This window comes from Delphinapterus leucas, chromosome 16, assembly GCF_059928025.1.
Source record: "Delphinapterus leucas isolate spDelLeu-1000000601 "Yukka" chromosome 16, BTC_Dleu_Yukka2, whole genome shotgun sequence".
Lineage (NCBI taxonomy): Eukaryota > Metazoa > Chordata > Mammalia > Artiodactyla > Monodontidae > Delphinapterus > Delphinapterus leucas.
This window is the reverse complement of record NC_143144.1, coordinates 33071103-33087729: the sequence shown is the minus strand read 5'-3', so window position 1 is coordinate 33087729 and position 16627 is coordinate 33071103. Positions and strand designations below refer to the sequence as shown.

Sequence of the window (16627 nt, the reverse complement as noted above, 5' to 3'; positions counted from 1 at the left end):
TGATGCTACCGCTAAGGATCAGAGAGGTTATGTCAGTTACCTGGAGTCACATAGCTTGAAAGCAGGGAACAGGATGCAAACCCAGGGTGGCCTACCTCCGTGGCTGGACATGCCACGTGGGTGATTTCTACGCTTCAAAGGTCCTGTCGCCCCACTGCCACCCCATTCAGGTGCCCCTCACTACCAACCCTCCCCTGCTGACACGGCACGATACTTCTTTCTGTATTCTATGAAGATGACACACTCCCATGTACTCCACAGACAGACCCTTCCTCTTCCCATCAGTCATGCATCCATCTGTCCCCGCTTGATCCTCAATGATTTAAGTTCCATGCCTCCACTGGCCACCTGAGAGCCAGCCCTCAGGCACGGCTGGACTGGCCAGCAATGGGTCTTCAATAAGAGGTAATCGACGACATTAAAAGACTCAGGAGATTTCTCGCAGAATTGGAAGCCCTGGCAGTGGCGGGTGTGTGTCTCACACGGCCTCAGGTGGCCCCCTGCGTGGTGGCTGCCCCGCTGGGGGTGCTGGGCTCTCTGATCCCCCAGGGCCACCCTGTAGTTTCCGCCTCCTGGCTGTGTGGACATGTGGGTCTTCCAAGCTGAGGAAGCCCCTTCCGCACAAGCAGGGGGCCTGGCACCCAGACCCCGAAGTCTAGCCTTGGCCAGTGCTTGGGAGGGAACAGACCCCACAGATGGGGTCACCTCCCCCCTCCCTGTCCTCTCTCTTTAGAGGGGCAGTGCCTTTCTCCTCTGTTGTTTTTCTCCTCCCACAGTTCTGTCTCCACTTGGGGTGGGAGGAAAGAACCAGATGCAGAAGCCCTGTCCCAGGGGGTGGGCACAGCCGTCTCGCCCCCGAGACGTTGAGGAGCGGCTCAGGGTCAAGCACACAGGGCGGGGCGCCTCGCTGCACTCGCGGCTTTCCCATGCAGCTCGATGGCACACCAATTTCCTGCCGTCTGTGCCTGGGGAGGGCGAGCTCCCATTTTCTCTCTTCCCAGCCCCGTTTGCACAGACGTGGGCCCTTCGCACACGCGGGCCCCTTGCCTCCCGGCCTCCCAGCAGACGCTTTATTGGGAGGCAGTGATTCTAAACATCTGGGCCGCACATCTGAGAGTGGGCTTAGGACCACACGGAGCCTGGAGGAAATGGGAAGACAAGCCATAATGTCACTTCCTCGGCTGAGGGTGCTCAGGAGGGGGACAGCACCAAACAGCAGCCGGCATTTCTGGGGGGTGTAGCCCAGGGCTCGACAGGGGCTGGACTGGGCGGTGCATCCGAGGACAGTGAGCCTGGGGCCCAGAGTAAGAGGCTGCAGGTGGCGCCTAGGCAGAGATGAGCTGCAACCAGTGGAGCCACTGGTGCACGGTGCTGTGGTCCCAAGGGGAAAGGCGGGGAGACAAAGGAGATGAAGGAGAGAGGAAAGGAGAGGGGAGAAGGACAGTGAGGGAGAGAGAAGAAAAGGGAGGGAAGGAGAGAGGGTGTGGGGGGGTGAGACACAGGTAGAGGAAGAGAGAGGAAGAGCCAGAAGGACAGAGAGGTGGAAGATTATTTTATTTTGTTCAGCATAGAGGCCACACGCTTCCAGGCAATGGAGCCACACCTGACAGCCCACCAGGAGAGAAGGGTCCCCCCCCAGAGGATGCACTGTGGACACAGATGGACCCAGTTCTGATCTCAGACCAGCCACTCCCCAGCTGTGTGACCCTGGGCATGGACTTCACTTTTCGGAGCCTCAGTTTCCCCACCTGGAAAAGGGGCCAGAGCTCACCTTTGTGGGCTGTTGTAAAAGTCATGGCGCTCACCTGTGTGAAGTGATGGCAGAGCCCACGCTATCCCTGAACTGTCCCCGGCTTTTCCAGCTGCTCCGGGCTGGGAGCTTGCTGCTGCAAGTGGCTGGCCCCCAGAGGGTTCTGCACACCACCACCCCTTCAGCTTCTCCCTTGGCTGATGTGGGTCTGTTGACATTGTGTTTTTCCTAAGCTGTCCAGGTCTGTGAGCTCCTTGCAGATACACACAATCTCTAGGGTTACCTAAGTGCCGGTCACAAAATCTGCATATAATGGATGCCCATGCACGTCTGTTGAAGGGGTGAATTAGTTTATCCTTTGCACCAAGTTTCTGCTGTCATTATAATTATGTGCCTGTTTCAAAAGCAGAGTCCTAATTTTTCCCCCCAGTAATTCCTGTTTCCTGCCAGAGACAATAGTGGCTCTTCATCCCAAACAGGTGAGACTGGGTCCTTTGGAATTCCCTACAGGAGTCCAGCCCCGGGCAGCGTTTCCCACGTGGCCAGCCTCAACAAGCCAGAAAATGTGCCTAGGAATATAATGAAGCATCTGTTAATAGCTCTTCAAGGAAAGTCATTGGCTAGAGTTCCTAAGCTCTGGAGTCTGTTTCTCTCTGGACCCAGGAATAGCAAGGGCAGGCACGACTGAGACAGAGATGATTCCTTCCAGCCACCTGCCTGGCCACCACCCTGTCCCCAGTGAGGGGAATTACCACCTTGCAGAGCTTCCACTGCAAAACACAAACACCTGGTTGCCCGGGCAGCACCTTGCCACAGTGACGTGATCCAGATGGTCCCTCGAGAGGAAGCTGGGTTGCCAAGGAAACAGAATTGCTGCCGCTCCAGCCAGGAAACCTGGATTCTAGATCCTCTGGACCCCAAGCTTAGAGAAGTGAAGTGATTTGCATAAAGTCACACAGCAAGTACGTTTTAGAGCCTGTGCTGCAATGCAGGACTCAATAATCAGAACGATATGTACGGAGCCCTTCTGAGACGCCAGCTTGAGTTAAGTACTTTGTACCCATTACTTTGTGAGATGCTGGGAGACATGGCTGGGGTTACACGTGGCACGGAAGTGATGGAGCTGAGCTGAGCCCAGGTCAGCCTGACCCTGAAGCCTGAGCTTGGACCCCTGTCCCATGCTGCCCCCTCTTTGGTTTCCAGAGCTTGGCTCTGCATGTCCTGAGACCAGCCCTATCCCAACAACTCACTGGACCTGACTCAAGGGCCTCTGAAAGCATGGAGGCCAGGGCTGGGGGCCTGCAGGCTGAGACCACAGTGTCCAGGGCCTGGTCCCTCCTAAGCCCTCACTCTGCTGTGCAAAGTGACTTGGGTAGATTATGAGGGATAAGAGGATGGGGGGCTGTTGGCCAGGGTCTTCCTTCCTGTCCTTGCTTGCCAGATGGGCCCTGGGGACAGGCTGAGTGTGACATTCACAATGAGCCTGATCCCTGAGAGAGAAGGCACAACCCAAGAAGGAACAGAAGAAGGAGAGAGGCTTGGAGTTGGGGCAGGCAGGTCTACACCCTCCCCCTATTCTCTTGCTTTTTTCCATCTTCTCTTTAGTCTCAACTCTCCAAACATCTATCCAGTCAGAGCCATCTACCCACTCTTCCCTCACCTTGTTATAACAAGGATTGGAGTTACTCTGGACAAGTGAATAAATCTCTTTGTTCATCAGTTTTCCAATCTATAAAAGGGGTTGGTTCTTCATGTGGATCAGCACTGATGTTCATAAAATACCCAGCACAGAGCCTGGCATGAAGCAAGAGCTCAATAAATGGTCCTTTATTTTTTTAGTTTTATTCTTTTGGGGCCGAGCCGTGCGGCATGCGAGATCTTCGTTCCCCGACCAGGGATCGAACCCTTGCCCCCTGCGGTGGAAGCGCAGAGTCCTAACCACTGGACCATCAGGGAATTCCCAATAAATGGTACTTTAAATGTGACTTTCTCTCTTGAAAGAATTTTGAGAAGGACTGCTGGGAGACTTGGAGAAACAGAGGCCCTCAAACCTCCCCAGGCCAAGGCACAAACAGGTTGCTGCTGGCCCTGTCTAGCCTGCCTCAGCTGGCTCTCTATTCTCCACTCCTGCACGCTGCCCGCTTCCCTCACTGGGGCCCAGCCTCCTCTTTGTGGGGGAAAGAGATGGCCTCTTAACCCTATGTGACCCTCTGCTGTCTTGGAGACAGCTGTGGCCTTCTGGCCCTGGAGCCTCAAGAAGGGGCCATTCCCTGGCCTAGGTTAATAGGACCCCGCTTATCTACCTACCCACTTAGAGGTGGGTGTGGTTGGCATTGACCTTGGCCCTACCTAAGTAGAGGATCCATATTTTCCAGACCCCAAAACACAACATAGGGGCAGGCACAGGGTTTTGGGCTACCTCCAGGTATGAGAGGCGTCCTAAGAAAGGCCAACACGTTGGAACATAAGATTGCTAACATGTATACAGCACTTAGTATATGCCAGGCCTCATCCTAAGCACTATACATATGTTGGTTCACTTAATAAATGACTTTCCCAAGGTAACACAGCTGGTGAGTGGAGGGCCGGGTGGTTTTCACACCCCAGACATGCTGGTGCAGAGTCCATGCTTTTAACCACTACTCCTCTCTGTGAAATAGCTGAATGGTTTCTGGAAAAAAATATTTGAAATTGGGGCTGACCACGGAACTGTGACAATAACAGCTGACATGTACTGAATGCTTACTATATGCCAGGATCTCTGCTCCTCACTTTGCAAAAGACCGTGAGTACTGCATGAGTTCAAAGATGAGAGGGTGTCTCACCCACCAACAAGGACAAGTCATTGTCAAATACTTAATATCTCCACCTGCAAGCAATTCAGGTGATCCTGACAAGCTCTCTAGAGTATTAACATGTCTTTCCCAGCATTTAATTGCAACCTGCACATAGAGTAGGGGGCAGCTTACGGCTTCAGGGTTAGATATTCTTGTTTGAATCACAATTCGGACCTTGGTCAAGTCATTCAATCTTCCTAAACTCCAGTCTCCTCGTCTGTAAAATGGGGCAGACATGGGTCTGGGATCATCATGGATGGTGCACACAGTGCCGGGTACTGGGAAAACGCTGCCCAAATATTTGCTATCATCATGATTGAAAGGGGCTATAAATCAGATTCTTTTCCTAATCCAGCTGCCCTGCCCTGGCTCTGTAAGTCTAAATAAACAAGGCTAATGATACCTGCACCATCATTAATTCCTGTGTCTGTCTGTCTAACCCAGAAGGTATTTATAAGGCCATGGCTTGCAATGCTTGCTCTGAAAGTTCCATAACCACCTCGCCCACTTTCTGCCAAGTCCCTGCTCCATGTCACTCTCACACCGTTGAATCCCCTGAAATCCCTCCTCTGGGGGTGAGAAAGCTAAGCTCCAGCTTAAAACCAAAGCTCTGGCTTCCTTAATCCTCTTACCTGGCCCTTTCCTCTGCAGAATTAATTGCTACCCATGGCTTTATTAACTTCTCGGGCGGCCACAGCATCTTCAGGGCGCCCTGGGGCAGGTCCTCTGTCCCAGATGCACCTTTGGGCCGGACGGTGGAAGGCAGCGCTCTGGGTGCAACGTGGCAACACCCTGGTGCCTGAATGGCGATAACCCCGTGGCCCTGCATCACCCCAGAGGCTGTGCATCTCCTTGGGGACACCTGCAGAGAAGCAAGGATAGCCAGAGCTCTGGCCCCACTTCTGCCCCTGCTGAGGCCACCTTCCCACCCCTCAGAGCCTCAGTCTCCTCCTCTTTAAATGGGAAAAAGCCTGCCGTGGGGATCTCACGGGGCTGGACAAGAAAGGCCGTGTAAAGGGCTGTGTCTGTGTGTAGGATTACTGTCATGTCTCACCCCCAGAATGGGAGCATTCATTGATTTCAAACCCGAAGAGCAGGGACTGTGTGTGGTGCATTTATATGTGTTTGTAGCCCCCGTGCTTGGCACGGAGTGGGCCTGGCACAAGACGCCTGTCGTTCCCTGCTCTGAAAATTTCTGTTTAGTATTTTTTATTTTGAGAGGCATTCCCACGCCCAGGACTTCGTTATTCTTCCCGCAGCCACGAAGGTAGAGATGGTATGGATGCGTTGGACTGGGGAAGAAACTGATGCTGGGGGTGTTGGTGTTGGTGTTGGTGGGGCATGGCCTGCCCAGGGGAGGTGGAGGTGGAGGTGGAGGGTGGTACCCAGCCCCCATGGCTTTGTCCAGGGCTGTCCGCTTTGTCTGGAGCACCCTCAAGTGTGGACAAAGGGATGTGGTCCCCAAGACGGCTTAAGGTGGTCACGGGACCTGGCGAGAAAACCACTGCCATGTCAGCTCTCTTCCCATGTTTGGGATGTTGCTAGTTCAAGGGGGAGAGGGTCAGCTTCCCAAATCCCGGGCTCCCTTTTTAACGAGCAGAGAGCCGGCCCAGGCCCCTGGAGCTACACCTGGATGCAGGGCCTGCTCTTTACTGTCTTTATTTGGACAGTTAGCATCTAAATGTGGCAAGGGGGGCTGGTCCGCCAGGTACGGTGGCCATAGAGAGAAGATAGAAAGTTTCCTTCTCAAATTCCTCTCTTGAAGTCAGAACAAGTAAGCAACAACATGGAGAATACAATCAGAAGAGTATGGCGGGGGTGGGGATGAGGTTGGGATGCAGGGGACGGAAACTGGGTGCCTTGTTGTTGGCACTGTGGATGCCTCCTCACACACCCTCTGCTTACGACAGGCACCGTGGCTCTTCTTGGCATCTCCGCCAAGGTGAGTGCCGAAGGGTGCATCCACACCCTGACCCCAAGGAGCCCCCAGCCAGTGATGGATGCCAGATGCTGGATGAACACCTCCTCGCCCTAGCCTCTCAGGCTGACTGAGGGGCGCGTTCTACTCTGTCTCCGGGAGCTCCCCACGGCAGGCACAGTGCTTCACATCACACTTATCCTCCTCCTTCCCTTCCGCATCTCATTTCTCTGCTTCTCTACTGGTGCTTTCTGGGCTCCTCCTAAATAAATCGCTTGCACTGGAATCTTCATTGCGGGGTCTGCATCTGGGGAAACCCAAACTCAGACACACATCATTTGACTGAGGTGCCTCCAGTGGCCTCTCCTTCCTCTGTTGCCTCACAGACCCCCAACCCAATCATGTGTGTGGAGTCCCAGCTGGGGCTCTGGACTGGAGTTGTGACGGTCCAGGTAGGACAAGCAGCCCCATCTTGAGAGGGCTCTGCACGGCCTGTCAGGGTCCCGGGCCCCAGGACCCCTTGCCATGAGCCAATGCCCTCATCCCCCCACCCCCTCTCCTTCTGGACAGGCCAGGAAAGCAGATCTCCACCAGCTGGGCCTTCAGGCAGCCGTGTCCTTGCACACCCTGGCTCTGTGGGGGGAGCCAGTGATGAGCTAACCCCACGGAAGAGAAGGAGGCAGGAAGAGTAGCCCCCCAAGCGAGCAGGGGCCCGTCCCCCAGGCCCTCGGGAAGCAGAGGGCTGTGCTGGGGAAACTGCTGAGCAGCCCGAAGACCAGGGTGCTCTTGCCTCCCCCCACCCCTGCCAACTCCAGCCAGACTCCAGAGGAGCCCATGGCGACCATCGACCATCCTGACCAAGACAGAATCCATGCTCCCTGCAGAAAATATGGGAAATAAAGCGTCAGCTACCTCCCCCCATCCAGATAGCTCCATGATTTCTAAGCTGACGTTTTGGTATATTCCCTTCTGTTTTCTGTTCCTCTGCCTAACCAAATGTATATTTTGTTTTTGCACCTGGTCGAGCTCATACTGAGCATGACATTTTGTTACCCTTCTAAAAAGAAATTAATATTATGTCATAAGTATTTCCGGATGGTAATCATTTTTAGGGGACCTCACTTTTAATGGCCACTGAAATACTCAGTTCCCTTTTCCAGGGCCTTGAAGCTATTTCCAAATCTGCCTTCTCTCATTCTTCCATGGCACTGCCCCCCTCCTCACTGTTCACTCCAGACACGCCAGGGACCATCGCACACCCCTCCCCCCAATTCCTTAGCCCGGGAAGCTGTGTCCACAAACCCTCTGTCACATGAGCTCCTCCCCACTGTTCTTTTTCTCCAAGAGCAGAGTGACTGGGCCTCAGCCCTCAGGGAGCTGGGGGAGGGGAGGGAGCCGGGGCCACTGGCCCAGGACGACCTACCCCACCTGCTCACACAGGGTCACTCAGAAGAGGGACAGCTCCCTGTGCTCCAGGTCTAATCACGTGGAGGTCCAAGTCCTGCTTCCAGCCCCGGAAGTCATGTACCTGGTCTGTCTTGTCCCTGTTATAGCCTCAGTTTCCACCTCTACAAAATGGGTGTGCTGATAAGAGCCCCAGTGGCCTCGCTCACAGCAGTGACTCGACAGAAGGTGAGTGATAAACAGGTTTTGTCCTTTAAACAGAGCTGACCTCGAGTCAGTTCCCAGGGGCTGGGTGATGAAATCCAGAGCCCTTTCCTGAGCAGGACCTGACCTGGAGTGCAGAGGCGGCCAAGCAGGAGGAAGGAAGCCAAGTCCCTCCCTCACATCCCAGCTCTGCTGAGCTCAGATGTGGCGGTGGGGGCTGGTGTCCAGGAGGAAGTCTGTCCCCGGCCTCGACGAGGCGCCCAGCCGGGCAGCCTGGCATTTCAAGGGTGAGGGCCCACCTGCCGCTTTCTCTGGGGGGAGCCAGCAAGCGTTAACAAATCCCCCTGTAATTTGCACCCACCAATCCTGCCTGCTCACTGGGCGGCTGTGAGCCGTTTTTCACGCAGAGCTGCGCACAGCTTTGTCTTAGAGAGACAGATCTGGCAGGGTGTCCCTGAATGAGGCTATTTGTCCTCCCCGGTGATGGTGATGGGAAGGCGGCTGCGTGCTATGGGGTGGGCAGAGGCAGAGGGGGTGGAGATAGGCCATGGGGGAGGCGTGAAGGTAGAGATAGGGGCTGGGACGCCAAGAGAGGCCAGGAATGTGACCACCACCGTGGGGGTCTGAAAGCCCCCCATTCAGCTAGGTGGGAGCAAGAAGGATTGTTTTCAATGACAGAGGAAAATGGTTTATGACCTGCCTTCTCCTGCTTAAGGAGTCCTGGGTGGGAGTGATGAAATGACCTGGCTGGCCTCTGAGGTCTGTGCCCCATCCGCATCCTCCGATGGAGGCGGGACCCTTGCCATTGGTCTCTGGGGTTGGGTCTGTCTCTGAGCCTCAGGGCTGCTTCATAAGTTGCTGCAGAAGCTCCCCGGGGATCGAGGGCTTCCAAGAAGGACCAAGCTTCTCCCGAGCCCCTCCTGAGTGGATCACAGGCCACAGACCGGGAGGGGCAGAGCAGGGGCCCCATCACATTCCTGATTCTTCACTCCCAGGCTGGCCGGGGGCCCAGGGCATGCCTCAGTCCCTTCCTGTGGTCTGCTGTCAGCTCCTCTGGGGGCCGTCAGCACACTGGAGAAAACAGACGGGCAGATGTTTGCCAACACACAGCAAGTGATCCACTTTGCCTGGGTTTCCACTCCTGGGCCCGGGGCTCAGGCTGCTGTGCTGGGATGTGAGCGTGTGTGTAGAAAAGAGGTAAGAAACACACATGTCCACAGGGCCCAGCAGGTTTCCAAATTCAGGAAATGCTTGGGGTGTGAGACAACTCGGGAAGCACGGCACTTATCCGAGGGGTCAGCCACCAGCCAGTCCGTGCCGGGCTGGGTCCAAGGCTCCCATTCAAAGGGAGCCAGGCATTTGACTGGACAATACAGTCTTCCAAAGAGCAAACGTTGGCAACTAATATGCATTTTTAAAAACTGCTGAACAGTCGGACCTCAGCTGTCTGCAGGTCACGTCCAGCCCACAGGCAGGTCGTTGACAACTGCCCTTTGCTTGTCCCTAAGAAGGCTGGCCTCCTCTTCCTCGGAGGTTTCAGGGGCTGCCTCTTCAGCCCTGACCTCTCTCCTGAGTTCGCTGGATCCTTCTCCAAATGCCTACTGGTCGCCTCCCCCAGGATGCCCCCGGGATGCCCTGGCACCTCCCAGACCTGCGGCTCTCTCCACATCTTCCACTCTGCCAGCAGCCCCATGCCTCTCACCTCTCAGAGGGAGCCCAGAGTCATCATTCAGGGAGGCAAGAGGGGCGTGAGGACGGGCAGTGGGCCACCCAGGCTCTTGTCTGGGCTCTGCCCCGCCTCACTGTAACCTGGGGCAGATCTCCCTTTCTCTGGGCCCTGGGTTCCCCATCCCCTGGGTTCTGACATTCCCTATTCTATTATTTTAACCCACCTCTGGGCTGTTCACAGGGGCAACCAAAGGGACAGAGTCATTCAAGCGTGGACAGTAGCAGAGGCACACAGAGGGCTCTTGGGGACCTTGGACATGGTAACTGCCTGGTGCTTGGTGCCCACGAAGCCAGCAGGCGTGGGCCTCTTGGTGCCAGGGAGGCTGACATTTCAGCACTGCCTGCCAAATTGCCGAGAGCAGGCAGGCAGCGACCGGGGGGCGGGGGGGCCTGCCGTGGCCTGGAGGGGGGGACAAGGGGAGGCACAAGGCAGGTGACCTTCTGGACTGAGGCAGAGGAGGTAGCTGCTGGCCCCCAAGGACCTTCCCAACGAGGAGGATGCTGTCGTGCGTGCTCGTGTGCGCGTGCTCCCGTGTGCGAGCACACAGGCTAAAGGCTGCACCAGAACAAAGAGCTGGGGGCTGGGTATCAGAGGGGCCCACGTGGAGACGCCTGACTTGGCTGTTTGCTGCAGTGTCTGCTCTGCGCTCACGCTCCATCTCTCTCTCTCTCTCCCCCTCTCTCCCTCTCTCCCTCTCTCTCTCTCTCTCTCACACACACACACACACACACACACGCACACACACTGCATAGCACTGCCCCCAGGCCTGAGCACCTGCTCCAGAGCCCACCAATGCTGGCGCGCACAGCCCAGCCCAGCGCACCGCCATCTCTCCTGACAAAGCACCGCTCTGCTTCTCGCTGCATGAGCTCATCCCACCGGCCCTCTGGCCCTAGCTTGGCCTCCTGACAAGAGAGACAGACAGGGAGATAGAGTGGGAGAAGGAGTGGGGGAGGCAGAAGGGGAGACACACTCGCGCACGCGCACACACACACACACACACACACACACAGACATGTTCACCGCCACATATACACGCACATACACATCACAACGCAGGGAGAAAGTCAGAGGCAGCAGGAAAGGGAAGGACAGACAGAGACAGACAGCATCAGAGACCCTCAGAGAGAAAGGAGAGGGAAGGACTGGGAGGGTAAAAACTGCACTAGCCAGTGAGGCAGAGTGGGAACCCAGACGGAGACAGGAAGACGGGAGGGCGGAGAGGCTGCAGGAGCTCTGGGGACAGAGCGTGTTCTAGAACTGCAGAAGCCTGCCTGGGAGAGGAGGCCCAGGTGGGCCCCGTAGTGGCCGGTGTGGCCACTGCACACACACAACTGACACCACGGGGACTCTCCCAGCTGTACCCAGAGGTGGGGTTAGGCAGGTCATGCACCCACCCACAGAGCCTCAGGGAAGGAGAGGGTGGGAAACAGCCTCACTAAGGCAGAAAGGGCCTTAGAGAGGTCGGGAACCATGTTGGGAAAAAGACAGACAGAAGTAGAGAAGGAAGGCCAGAAAATATTGACTCGGCACCCACTGTGCGCCAGGTATTAGCTGGGCCCCTCACTTCCACGCCTGGGCAATTTCATTTAATCCTCCCGGGCAACCTGTGGGATTGGCATATAATCCCTCTTTACAGGTGAGGCCACAGCTCTGGGAGGTGGGCAATGTGGAGAAGATGGGGGCCAGTGCTGGAGTTGCTTCTGGAATCTGGGGTCACTGCTGTGTTCTCTGTGGTCTTCACCCCTCTCACGGTCAAGCCTGCCCCCCGCGGACCCTTTATCCCAACCAACGAAACTAGGAGCTGAAGTCTTCCCCGTCAGACTGGTGCCCTGCCTTCCCAAAAGACGGGTCAAGCAGGGGGATGACCGGGACCCTGAGAGCCGTGAGGCTCGTACTTCTCAAGAGGGCAGGCGGCCTGGGAAAGGTGGTTAGTCATGGCTCTTGGGGCTGACCTGGGTTTGACTCCTGATAAGTGAATTCAAGTGACAGCTAAGCCGCAGGCCCTGTTGGGCCTCAGTGCTCTCAGCTGCAGAATGGGTACACTGAGAACGCACCTCGTGGGCCTAGGGCCTATCATGTGACTAGATAGACACATGCATGGGAAAGAGCTCTCTAGGCTGTAAAGAGCAGTGCACAACTAGGGGTACAGATGGGGAAGGAACAAATCCCTTGTCTCAGGAGAAGAAGTGATGCTGGAAATACCACTTAGAGGAGGGCAGGGCCATGCTAGAGAGATCTGAGTGAAGCAAAGAGCTCTCCCAAATGGAATAGCTTCTCAGATCCTGGCCCAGGTGATCAGAGGCCTCCTAAATCTTGGTCCCCAACTGGTCCCAGAGTCAACAATGACGCGGTGGCACAGCTTCAGGCCTGGATTCAGGAGGCCAGGACTTCAAGTCTCTCAGCTCCATCATTTACGAGCTGTGTGACAGCAGGCAAGTCACAAGACCTCTCTGAGCTTCAATTTCCTCATCCATTAATGTAGAAAATACCCTGTGTCCCACAGAGCTGGGCATTGAAGCAAAATATGGTAGAGCACCCAGAACGTACTAGCAGGGGTGTGAGAGACCCTTGAGGGAGGGGTTACACATGGACCTAGGGAGCAGCTGGGGTTTCTGGGACAGCCCATTCTCCTGTTTTCCTTCGACCCCTCTGGCCACGCTCTCCCTGTCTCGGTTTTGCATTTTACATATCCCTTGGAGTCATCCCTTTGTCTCCACTCCACTCCACAGGAAGCGGAACCTTCCTGGTCCAGCCACCATCATCCTCATCCTGACATCCCAGCAATCTGCCAACTGGCTCCCTCCATCCACACCGGCCTCCCCTGAGCAATCTGTTCTTTTGCAGCTCGAGCGATCTTTGCAAAATTAGAATTTAGCCACGTTCCCGTTACTCTTAGGACAACCCTCAAGACAGGCCCTGTGTGTCTAACTGCTGCTGACTTCTGCCCCAGGGCTCTGGAACCACTGGCCTTCCTTTTAGTTCTGCTAAAAAAATAGCCATGCTTGCTTCTACCTCAGGGCCTTTGCATAGGCTGTTCCCTTTACCTGGGCAGTCCTTCCTCCTTTTCTTCCCCTAGTCAACTCTTACTTGACCTTTGGGTCTCAGGGAAGCCTTTCCCCACTCCCAAGTGGTCTTGTGGCATCCCTGAGACCGCTCCTTCATGGCCCTTATCACAGCTTGAATTTACGCACACAGTCACACATACAGCTGTGATTTTTTTGCATGTCTTTTTTTAAAAGTTGAAGTATAGTTGATTTACAATGTTGTGTTAGTTTCTGGTGTACAGCAAACAGCTGTGATTATCTGGTCGATGATTTTCTCTCCCTCTAGACCAGGCATCAGGAAATTTTCCTATCATCTACTTTCATAAAGAAGGCTTTCTTGGAACTAGCCACACTTATTTGTTTACACATTGTCTATGGCTGCTTTCGTATTGCCTGCAAGGTCTAAACTATTTACGATCTGGCCCTTTACAAAGCAAGTTTGCCGATCCCTGCTCTGGATGGTACGTTTCCCGAGGTGAGACCACATCTGTTTTACCCCTCAGCACAACCCAGCCCCAGCCAGATGCCTGCGAAGAGCAGGCACTAAACAGCGATATGGATGTATATGCTTCTTGGATAAGCAGCAATTTTTACCTTGTCAAAATTGTATTGACTTAAGTTATTATTAAAACTGCAGATTCCATCAGGAACAGACGTCTCTTATGAGATTCCAAGACCGTTTCCTGGCAAGCAGTTCAATACAATAGCGATATCCCAACACAGGCTGGCACGTCAGGGATCTCAGAGCAGCTATTGGCTAATGAGGCCTTCACCACCTTTTATAAGTGACGTGCCATCCACGTGCATGGACCGTCATAAACACAGCAAAGCACAAACCCGTGTTCAAGCAATTGTGGGCTGTGCAGACTGATGAAAACCCATCATGAGACATCCTTTAAACGCTTGCATTAAGCTGTTTCTATATACACTCCAAAGAACTGATGGACGAATTCAGAGAAAACGTCTGTTTTATTGTTATACAGAGGAAATAACTGACTTTTTTCTTTTTCAGTGAATTGTTCAGGCTCCATAAAGGACGTTAACAACATCTAGACACTGCTCGGCACTGACCCCAGCAACGTAGGTCTCACTGTCATTCCTGCCTTCCCGAGGAGATAAACTGAGGCTCAGAGGCCACACACTCAGCAAGTGACAGGGCTGGGTTGTCCAGGTCTGTTCAAGTAAAAGCTTACGCAGCTTCCCCTGCTTTTAAGCAAGGTGATGAGGATGGAGGGACAGGTAAAGCTGCACCTTTAGTGTGCTTAAAGCCCTCACAGACAGAATGCTGCCTGGTACCTTCCGTGGCCTCTGTTTACTATAGAGTCAGCGGGTCCCGTGCCGGGACAGAGTTGCAATGGAGCATACTACACAGAGCAGTCTTTTAGAATCCTGAATGTACTGATTCATTTTTATTTTAATTTGTGTTTTATTTTAAATTAAAAAAATCTTGAAAGAATGCAGCGGAGCCTCAGGGTTAAGGATGCTGATTCTGGAGCACAGGCCTGGGCTTAAATCCCAGCTCTGCCACTTCTTAGCTGTGTGACCTGGGGAAATCTCTGCAGCTTCTCTGAGCCTCAGTTTCCTGGGCTGTAAAATGGGGATGATCACAGCACTTACACCAAGGGGTCACGAGATGATGTGCATCTCCCTTTAGCCTGTTTTTGGGGTGTGGTGTGCCCCGGGCCCCTTGCTGGCCCTGAGATGAGGGACAGGCCCTACTTGTGGGCTCAAGAGGCCAGCAGGTGAGCTGCTGCTACTCGGGGGCTCACGCCATACCTGGACCAACTGAGCTGCCAGCCAACAGGGGTGGTGACAGCCTTGGGTTTAAGTCCAGTGCCCCACCCCCACTCCCGACGATACCGTGGAGCCCCCAGCCGTCACCTACCGGCAGACTTCGGAGTGAACTTGTCTCGGTTTGCAGCACACACAGCCAGCAGTCTGTAGCCGAGGTCCAGGTCGAACCCTTGCTGAGCTGCCACCCGACTGACCACCTGCCAGCAAGAAGGGGAGGAAGGGCAGGGGTGAGTCACTGTCCACGCCAGGCCTCTGAATCCACAGTGGCAGATGTGCCCAGTTCACAGGTGAGGCGGGCAGGCTAAGGCAGGTCCCCAATGTCAGGCAGAACTGGGACTCAAACTGCCTCGTTCAGTCACTCAGCAAACACTGATAAGCACCTCCTCCATGCCAGGCCCTGGGATCCCGGGCCCTGCCCTCAGGGGTTTCCAGGCCGGAGGTAGGCCTGACCCCAAAGCCCAGGCCCTGCCGCTTTCAAATCTGGCCCCATTCTAGGAGTTGGCAGGGGGATGCTGTACTGCCGCGTTTTGCGTGGCCCCAGGCCAGGGTCTCTGCTCCCCCAGTGCAGCTCTTCAAACTTCCCCCAAGGAAGTCTCCCACGCCTCAGGTCACCTCTCCTCCATCCCTCACTGAGCTCCAGCAGCCACCACTGCGGGGCACTCGCTATCATCAAATACTCCAAGCACGGTCCCCACCCAGCGGCATCGGTCCCTCCTGAGTCAGAATCTGCACCTGGGGAGGAGCACTTATTTAGGGCTCACCGCTTCCCAGGAGCTCCAGCTTGGAGCTGCCCAACGGAGAGCTTAGAATTCCCCAGATGGACACGCCTTGTGCTCCCCAGCTCCGTGCCAAGCGCCCTGCAGCCTCTCAGACCCGAGTCGCCAAACGGCAGGGCTGTCATGCTCAGCCTGGGGTCTGTCTCCAGCGCCAAGCGCTGGCTCTGCACACGGGAGGCACCTATAAGAGCGCCAGCTGTGCATTCAGACCGGAGGTCCCACGCATCCCCTTGTGAGCCTCAGATGTGTGGGCTGGAAGTGGGAGAAGCCAGGGGCTGGGAGGGCTGTCAGTCCTAGGGGGTGGGGGGCAGTGAGGTACAGGACGCTCCTGGGGCCCCATGAACGGTTCCACAGGCTCACACCTGTCCGTTCCCAGGTGTCCCGCCAGCCAGACCTGCTCCCTCCTGCCTGGCTTCCTCATTAACAGCCGCCAAATTAGGTTTCCTTATTAAGAAGAAAGGACCTTGGAAAATGGAGTCGTTTCAGGAAGCAGCTGGGGCGGCTATGGCTGATTGGGAAAGGAGTGCTCCCAGATGTGGGGCTCATTCTTCTGAGAAAGGGGAGGCTCCGTCGTCGAGCCCCTAGAGACCACCTGCTGCAGAGGCGCTCGGAGGTCCTCTGAGGGCCGAGGCTGCCATGGGTTCTGGCCCGGCCCCTGCAGCCATTAGAGCAGTTCCCCATTATATGCTTTATATTTTAGGGGTTCATTACAAGGGCTCTAGAGCTACAAAGTGTGGGAAACCCACTTATCTAGGCCAAGCACCTCATTTACCATATATGGACACTTGAGGCCCAGAGAGAGTGTCCGCGTTGCACCAGGAAGGAGCCAGTGGATCCTCCCTTCCCAGGACCACCAGAGCCTCTTGCCCTGCCTCCCCACCTCCATCTCCTGGGAGCTCCCTGTGCAGGGAGGAAAAAGGACTTTCTCAGGTTAGAATGTTTGCTCAGCTTCTCCGCTGCAAACAGAAGCCCCTGACGCAGAAGTCTTCTGTCTCCCCAGGCCTCTTTCCCACGGGCTCTATCCGCCCCTGTCCTGCAGTTCTTGCGCACCCTGCCCGCCCCCCTTGCACGGTCCGCTACATGCACGCCACGTTGCAGGGTCACTGAGCCGTCCCAGGGCCAGGTCTTCCTCAGTGTTAGTCTCACTGTCCAAGCAGAGAGACCACGG

General features: G+C 55.3%; 1 protein-coding gene across 10 annotated transcripts in view; it reads right to left on the bottom strand.

Annotated features, from left to right (window-relative positions):
- Positions 1-16627, bottom strand: part of ZMIZ1 (zinc finger MIZ-type containing 1) — a 230684-nt gene that overhangs the window by 78786 nt on the left and 135271 nt on the right. For all 10 annotated transcript variants that reach the window (XR_016388087.1, XM_089897764.1, XM_089897763.1 and 7 more), the window contains one exon: positions 14775-14880. Coding sequence is in view for 9 of the 10 variants with exons in the window: in XM_089897764.1 (XP_089753890.1) it covers positions 14775-14880 (106 nt within the window). In the remaining variant the exon portion in view is untranslated. The remainder of the gene's footprint in view (positions 1-14774; positions 14881-16627) is intronic.